Source organism: Caloenas nicobarica, chromosome 17 (genome assembly GCF_036013445.1).
Source record: "Caloenas nicobarica isolate bCalNic1 chromosome 17, bCalNic1.hap1, whole genome shotgun sequence".
In the NCBI taxonomy this organism is placed as follows: Eukaryota; Metazoa; Chordata; class Aves; order Columbiformes; family Columbidae; genus Caloenas; species Caloenas nicobarica.
The window spans coordinates 6270094-6278738 of record NC_088261.1 but is presented as its reverse complement, the minus strand read 5'-3'; the positions used below and the strand labels follow the sequence as shown (position 1 = coordinate 6278738).

Sequence of the window (8645 nt, the reverse complement as noted above, 5' to 3'; positions counted from 1 at the left end):
CATCAGCAGCTGGCGCCAGGGAGGTGACAGGGTCCCCCGACACAGCAAGAAGCCCCCGCCAGCTCATGAGAGACACCATTTCACTCCCAAGGGGTGAGAACATCCCTGGTAGATTTGGGTTTTGCAGAAGTACCTGGGTGCCGGGGCAGCTCTGCAAGGCCTGTCCCCAACATTCCCAGCAGTGCCCACTCACCCCTGTAGTTATTTGCCTGAAGCCCCAGCTCCTGGAGTGACGCCATCCGTGGAGGAGCTCGCCTTTTGCTGAAGACGTCACTATCACGGGCAATTCATGAAGAAGTTTGCAAGGGAGCACAGTGCAGAGAAAAAGGCAGGTATGCAAATAAAATACCCTTGTGCTTTTTTTTTTTTTTTTTTTTTTTTCCAGAAGGGGGTTTTGAGGACTGATAGATTTGCGCTGTGCAGGTGGAGCTGCTACATTTCCTCAGAGCTCGGGCTGAGCCCTGGCACGTTGCATGTTGTGGGGCTTCCCAGCTCCCACCAAGGGGTGGTACGAGTGCTTCAGCAAAAGGAGATCCCAGGGAGGGGGATCCTTGCAGGGACCCCTCTGGCCCCAACCTTTGGAGGTGACAAGACCCCTCTGGCTGCCCCAGGGTTACGAATTCTGTTGTACCAAGCCCTGAAGATGCACCTTGTAGGGCCCCCATGTCAACCCACCTGTGGTGGAGCTGGGTGCAGGGGTGGTGGGGAGGGGACAAATCCCCCCTGCTTGGGGTTGTGAACAACTTGGGATGCTGAAGAGCTGCTCTCTAACCCCCTCCCTCCCCAGAGCCACGGACCTTGGGGGAAAATCCACCCGTGGGGTTTGGGGCAGAAGGAACAGGGGTGCTGGCAGGGGAACGGGCCCTGAAGGGTTAATGGGGAGTGTTTGCAGCCTGTCCCTTGTCACCAAGGAGAAGGGAACAGCACTTGGGAAGGAAACAAAACACCCACTGCCCAGGAGGGTGATTTCCTTTTCAACTTAGAAGGGCTCCAGTGCTGGGACGGTGTCACTGGTGTCACTGTCCTGGGTGGCAGAGAGCAAGTGGCACCGGGTGAGTGTGGCTGATGGGAGGGTGGGCTGGGACACGTCCTGGGGCAGCTCCCCATGACCCCATCACCCGTGTCCCCATCACCCGTGTCCCCATCACCCCTTTCCCTCCATCTCCTCCCAGTCTTATGGCAAAATGTGGGGGATGCCGTGCGCTGCGGTGCGGAGCATCCGTCCCTATGGGTCCAGCGAGCAGTACCTCTACGCCATGAAGGAGGACTTGGCCGAGTGGCTGAAGGAGCTGTACGACCTGGACATTGAGGTGGGCACCTTCATGGAGGTGCTGGAGACGGGGGCCGTGCTCTGCTGCCATGCCAACAACGTTACCCACGAGGCCGGGGAGTTCGCCCGTGCCTGCCCCGGCGTGGTCCGTCACCTCCGCCTGCCCGCTGCCGGTGTCACCTGCAACCCGGCGGCACAGCCGGGCACCTTCCAGGCCAGGGACAATGTCTCCAACTTCATCCAGTGGTGCAGGAAGGAGATGGATATTAAAGGTAAGACGCTGGGCTCCAGCTGCCCTGCGTCCTCATGTGCAATTCCCCTCCAGCTGCTCCTGACGTCACCCTGGGTTCTTTCCCTTGTGTCCCCCAAATTCAGTGCCACCCCAATATCGGGCAGCACTGTGCATGCACCCCCTGAGCTGGGATTTCTTGCACAAGCTCCTCCGGGCTCAGCAGCAGCTTTGCAGGCTGCAAACATGTGGTGGGCGTGTTTGCTCGAGTGCAAATATGCGCTGGGAGGGGGTGGAAATGGAAAGGGTGTACCCTGCAGCATGGCCATGCACAGCACCATCTTGGCTGTAGGGACATCAGGAGAGGTCCTGGCTCTGAGCAAAGGGTCTGTCACCCTGTCCCCACCACTGGTGGGTGCCTGGGAAGAACATGGGCATGGAGTGACATCCTCAGCACGTCCAGCTGCTGAGGTTTGTGATTTGGGATGCCATGAAACAGCCATAGCGCCTTTTCTGGTAGACACTCAAGGGAAAGTCTCTTCTTCCATAAATTTATCCCAACCCTTGTTGGACCCAGCCATGTTTGTATCACGATAGCTCCAGGGAATAACATCCCTTCAGGCAGGTTTTAACGCCACCTGTGCCCCCCGTCCCCTTTGTCCCCATCCCCACGTGTCCACTCTGGCTCAGTCCAACCCTGCGCTGCCCCAGATGTTCTGATGTTCGAGACGGAGGACCTGGTGCTGAGGAAGAATGAGAAGAACTTCGTGCTGTGCCTGCTGGAGCTGGCACGCCGTGCCGCCCGCTTTGGCATGCGCGCCCCGACCCTCGTGCAGATGGAGGAGGAGATCGAGGAGGAGATCCGCCAGGAGCTGGACCTGCCACCCGCAGACACCCCCCTGTCTCGGCCCCCCCGAAAACCACGGGATCTCCACAACCTCGACCAGATGGTATGAACGGGCATGGAGCGGGATGGGGATGAAGGTGGGGATGGCTGCCCCAGCAGCCTTCCCAGGAGCCCTGGTGAGGACCCATCCCTGCTGCCCGCAGGTCCAGCACCTGGTGAGCCGCTGTACCTGCCCCGTCCAGTTCCCCATGATCAAGATATCGGAAGGGAAGTACCGCGTGGGAGACTCCGACACTCTCATCTTTGTCCGGGTGAGTCTGCTTCCCCCTGTGCTTTTGAGGCACAGGCACCAGGAATCCTGCTCTGCTCCCATGAAGCCTCTTCCATAATCCAGCTCCCAAAATGGGGCCAATGTGGGGTTTTTGACCATTATCCTTCAAGCAGAGATGCTCAGCCCTGCGATACATGGTTTGCATGGATGTAACCACCCACATGTACGGGCCAGAGCCTGCTGTCCCACACCAAACCAGAGCCAGGCTTTACCCAGCAATGGGAGCACTGGGATGCTCTGTCCCTGCCCAGATCCATCCCTAAGCCTGGCCTTCCTGGGCTCAGCACATGGTGGTGGAGAGGGGTCCTCCCAAAAGGCTCCCTGCCCTCCCTGGGGTGATGAAATGTGCCCGTCTGGATGGCAGCAGGAGCTGAGACTCTCCCTGCCTCGCTGGCACTGAGCTGCAGAGAAAGCTGTCCTTCGGGAGACCTGGTGGCACTTAGGGCAAGCCCGTGGCTTGCTCAGCTTTAAAATAAGTGAGGAAGGGAGGTGTCTTATGGGTGCAGCTCTTACAGCTCACGTCATCCTGTGCAGATCTTGCGAGAGCACATCATGGTGCGGGTCGGGGGCGGCTGGGACACACTGGAGCACTACCTGGACAAGCACGACCCGTGTCGCTGCACCTCGCTCTGTGAGTCCCCCTGTCCCCAAACCCCGTGGCTCTGCCCCATGGCTGGGGTGAGCGGGATGTCCCTCCTGGGTCTCGGTAGTTCTGGGGGCGTTTGCAGGTGTGGGAGGCTTCGTTAATGCGATGCCTCATTGCTTTGCTGGGAAATGTCTGGATTTGGGGACTCTCTTTGGCTTTCGTGGCCACTAGAGGTCACGGCAGACTTTTGGAAGGAGCCAGACCCCAAAAGTCTGTTTGCAGGGAGCGCAGGTTTGCACCAGCATCCCCAGGGGGCTGGCTGCTGAGCGACGGCTGGGTGGGCTGCAGCCGGGGCTGGGTGCAATGAATAGGGGTGCTGATTCTCCCCATTTTCCCCGCAGCTCACAAACAAGCCTGGAAAAGCAGGAGTCCCCAGCAGCAAGTGCAACATGAGATCCATCTCTGCTCGGCCCCACAGACCTGCGGCCGGCCCCAGCCCCGGCTGCTGGTCAGCCGCTCGCAGAGCCCCCTGCCCCCCGTCACCTGGGGGTCCCGTGTCCCCTCTGGCCCCCGCTCCCCTGCCACCTCCTCGCCGGGTGACAGCCCTCGCCGGGAGCCAGCACAGCCCCGGAGGGTCCCTTCGGGCAGGTAAGCGGTGCAGAGATGCTTCGTGTCCCAAGCTACCTGGTTTTATAGCAATTTATCTCCCATCCCTGAATGTTTTCCCCTCCCTTCCAGAGCTGCCCAGCACCAGGCAGGATGGAGGGGGCACACAGCAGCTCCCCAGCCTCTCTCTGCTCTCTTTCCTTGCAGGACACAGGAGCCACTGGCCACCCTTTCGGGGAGGCAGCTGCCACCATCCACGTCACCCACTCGACGCAGGTCCCCCGGCTGTAGGGCGATGTCCCGGGCACCCACCCCTTCCCGGCTGGTCCCCTGCACACAGGACAGCGTGGGGGTCCCCAAGGCACTGCATGGGAGCACCCCAGAGAAAACCCCCATGGCATCGGTGCATGGCAGGTCCCCAGCACCCAGCACCCAGCTGACGCCCGCGTCTCCAAAAAGCACCCGGCAAGGGGGCAAATTGTCAGTGGTGGCTGCCAAACCACAGGACAGGGAGGTCCCTGCTGCAGCGACACCCCATGCCCCCAGACCTATCAAGGTCTGTGCCCCCTCCCCACACCGGGATTCCCGGGGAGACTCACAGAGCTGGAAAAGCCCACGGGAAGGGAGACAGGGAACCCTTGGCTGCAGCCAACCACCCTCACCCCAAAATTCCTCCAGCCAGCCTCTGAAACAGAACGGCAACATTAAACCCCCCGCCAAAGCCAGCCCGGCTATCGGCCGGGCCCCCACCTCTCTGGCCCATTTTGCAAATGGGTGCAAGGGCTGTGATGCTGGGAGGGGGACCCAGAGATGCCGCCCGGCCACCGGCCCACAGACTGGGGTTGCCAAGGGCTCCAAGGGGCCAGCAGATGAACCAGGGGGAGCCTGCGACCCCGGTGGGGGGTGCGAGAGGCTCCGGGGGTGCTGGGGCCACACACAACCCCCCGGCTACAGCAAGGTGGTAGAGGAGCTCTCCCACGGGCGGCAGCCCCTGCGCCCCGTGGGGCTGGGGAGCTGGGTCCCCAAAACACCCCCACGAACCATCCCGCAGCCCACCGCCCCCCTAGTTGGGGGGGAGACTGAGGGGTCTGGACTGGGGGGTCAGACCCCGCGGGGAGCCAGGGCCAGCAACGTCCCCAAGCCCCGGCGGTGCCTGAAGAAACCCGAGCGTGTGCCCTCCATCTACAAGCTGAAGCTGCGGCCCAAGGTACGTCCCCGGCGGGACCACAGACCCGGCAAGCGCCCCTCACGCATCCCTCGCCCTGCCATCCACCGGGGCCAGCATTGCCCCCCAGGAACCCTGCAGCACCCCCAGCCCAGCCGTGCGCACCCTGGGGCCAAGGACTCGCCGGCCGACAGTGGCGCCTGGCTGACCGAGGATGATGAGGAGGCGTGGGTCTGATCCCCACCCCCAGTTTTGGCAGGGACGGACCCCTCACTTGTCTGAAGCGGGGAGCAATGCTGAAGCCAGTAGCAGTGCAACAGATTTGCTCCTGGGTGACCTGGGGGTCCCCCCTTGCTCTTCGGAGCTGCATCACCTCCTTTCCAGAGGTATTATTTTTTGGACTGGTAATTCCCCTCCTAAACAGGCATTCTCATACTGGTTTGGGTGGAAAAATCCAGCCCCAAATCAAGAGAATGGGGCACTTTCTGCGGCTGGCCCCTATCTGACATCCAAGTGTGCAAACCATCTTGTACCTTGATCTTCCCCATCTGTATAATGGGACTAATGATCCGTGTGTCTTACAGCACCAAAGCCTTGATGAGCGTTTGAGTCGCTCAAGTCAGGGGACTCACAGGAGGTGACAGTTACTGAGCACCACGGGATTCTTTATGGCCAAAGATGGGACACCTGGGTGGGGTAGGTGGTCACCTTGGTGGCGATGGTCAGGGTGATGGCTGTCACCAAGGCCTGCAGCCATGGACCTGGCAATATTGTTTATGCAATAGAGATGTACCAAAGCTCCTCTGTTTCAGAATCGTTTCTGTGTGGGTGGGGAGGGGGAAGAGGATAATCCTGCTGGGGGTGATGGCTGGTGAAGGGACCTAGTGCTGCCAGTCTGCTGTCTGTGCGCTCAGCAAACATCCCTGTGAGAGCCCCGCGGGGACCAGAAGAGCCCCATTGTCCAAGAGAGGATGAAGCCAGACCCACAGCCCTGCAGAGGAGCAGCAAGGGTGAGTGCCAGGGCCCGGAAGATGAAAAACCTGCTCGTAAAAATACTCATTTTGCAGGGAAGAAACAAACTCCCCCAACCCGGCCCATTGCCTCCCACTGTGAGAGCGGCAGCGGGGCGGTGAGCGATCCGGCACCACGGGCAAAGAGCAGCCAGGCGGGTACAGAACAAGGGGGACAGACCTGATTTTTAATTTGATTTCAAAGAAGGGGGTGCAGGGCATTACAGGCTGTGTACGCACCTCAGGAATCTCTGACAAGAAGTCCAGAGGGGGAAAGGAAAGCCAAGTCCAGGCAACCGGGATGCTCATCGGGGCAGGAGGAGGAGGAGAGGGAAGCATCCTTGCCAGGGCTGGACCCAACTCAGGCATCACCTCCTGTGGCACCATGCACATTGGGGCAGGAACCCAGCACTGCCCTGGGGACAGCGGTCGGGACATCCTCAGCCTCTCCCAACTTCAGGAACACGTTCATTTTTAGCAGGACCAGGGTGGCATTGGGTGAGTAGTAGCACTGTGTAGTAAGAGTGTGAGTAGGGGCAAGGTGTGGGTCACTTGAGGCTGCTGCTGTGCTCCTGGCTGCTCTGATCCCCGCCAGCCTGGCCACAGACCGGACCTCCCTGCCTCAGTTTCCCCTACTGCACCCAGCGGGTGCCACCACCTGCCCCTTCCTGGGCTCTTGAGAAAGTAGCTCTTTGTAGCTCTCTTTTTTTCGGGAGCTGGGAAATGCTGTCAAAGCAGTGAGAGTTATTATTACTAATAGAACTTTCTCTGTCTATAAAGTACAATAGAATATAACAATTATATTTATAACCTTTTTTTTTTTTCAAAATACTAAACAGATGCTATAAAAACCTGTAACTAATTGTGCTATAAACTGTAGGCTACAGGGTTATAACAAACGATGTATTGGCTAAGTCGTTGATATGTGTACGTCGAAGCACTTTATAAATGCTTTATTATTAGCATTTACCAAGGTTTTTCCTTCTCAAACAATTTGGAGGGAGAAAGCTAGCCAGAGACCGATAACGTGGACTTACACATGTTAATAAATCCTGACGAGGTGAGGCTGGGGTGGAGGGGGCGGTAGGATTGCCGTGAAGGCGAGGGATGGTGATGGGTGCTGCTGCTGGGGCTCTGAGACGCACCTGTGTCCCTCCATTGCCTTTTCTCTTGTTTTTTTTGTTTTGTTTTGTTTGGTTGGTTTTTTTTTTCCTTTTTAAAAATTTTTTTGGGGGGGAGCAAGGGGAATGGGGTTTCATTCCTGAAGGGGCTGCTGGGGGTGGGAAGGGAGGAGTGAGGTTGACCCCCCCAAGCCCTGTGGCATTGGGGCTGCAGGCCAGCACGTGGCCCCAGCGATGGGGCGGTGAAATGCTCTGAAGTGGAGCTCAGCTGGACCTACACCTGATAGAAAGCGTTCACGAGAGCTTCTGTCGGATGGAAACCCAGCCATGGGGGGAGAGAGACGGGGCTGGCACCCCTTCGCTTTACTGCTGAATCCCTGCAGCCCAGAAATCACTGAGATGGTTTTGCTGGGGGATGGACCAGCCTCAGGTCCTGCCTCGGGGGGTGAGGACGGTGTTTGCCCATGTCTCACAAGGAGCAGCCAAGAAGGAGGAACCACGACCCCCTTGGACTCCTGCTCACCCATCACCAGCCCAACACCATTTCCTAATGCGGGCTGCGCTTTGCCAGCCACCCCACAGGACAAGACGCAGGTGAGCTGCAAGTCTGGTTCAAAAACAAGCGGAAAGATTAAAAAAAAAATTAAAAAGAATAACGGAGGGGTCTCACTTTGCTATTAGGGATGTGCACAGAAGAAAAAAAAAAAAAAAAGGAAATGCAACTGGAAATGCAACTCCAGCTCCCTATTGCTTCAGAGGCTGCCTTGGCACTGCCACTGTCTCCTGGGAATGGAGGCGAGCGTGGCCGTGGGACAGCCCGGCGTGGGTCAGACCCACCTCGCGGCACTGTGGGCAGTTGCGATGGCATGAAGGGGGCTGCCTGCCTGCCCAGGGGACGCCGGGGTTTGGGTCAGAGCTGTGCAAAGCCGGTCGCCCACTGAGCCCGGGATGCGAGGTAGCGGAGGGGTGACCTGCCCGGCAAGGAACGTTCGGGGATTTTTTGGTGTTTGACAGGCTGGTGGGGAGGAGAAGCCTTCCTTGGCTGCACTGGAGCAGACAGGGAACTCGAAGCCCTGGGGAAGCAGCACCCGGCACCCCAGGAGGATGTAAGGGGCAGGATGGGGGCTTGATTTCTTTTTTTCCCCCCGCTTTCTTGCTTTCATCCAGAAATTCTACCTGGAAATCCAACCCAACCGAGCCAGAAGAGAGCCTGTGTAAGCTGGCCTCTTGCTGAAGGCTGCTCTGCCCTCCAAGGGGAGAAGCCCCAGCTACGTGGGGAAGAAAACTGGACTTTTATCTCTGCCCTGCCCTGGGGATGGAGCCATCTCAATCGCATCGGGCCACAGGTGCTGGGCAATTTCCTTCCAGGGACAGGAGATGGCAGCAGCAAGAATTGCCCCTGCGATGCTGGAGCAGGAGCTGGCGAGGACGGAGCTGACAGCCAGGCTCTGGGCACTGTCTGGGGTGTCTCCTCCACCCC

General features: G+C 58.8%; 1 protein-coding gene across 1 annotated transcript; it reads left to right on the top strand.

The window, feature by feature from the left end:
• The first annotated feature begins 1193 nt into the window (after positions 1-1193).
• On the top strand, positions 1194-5271 carry GAS2L2 (growth arrest specific 2 like 2). Its single transcript, XM_065647445.1, has 6 exons — positions 1194-1542; positions 2211-2449; positions 2550-2657; positions 3212-3308; positions 3665-3911; positions 4077-5271. The coding sequence occupies exons 1-6, from the start codon at positions 1194-1196 to the stop codon at positions 5269-5271; spliced, it is 2235 nt and encodes a 744-aa protein (XP_065503517.1).
• Positions 5272-8645: the final 3374 nt, after the last annotated feature.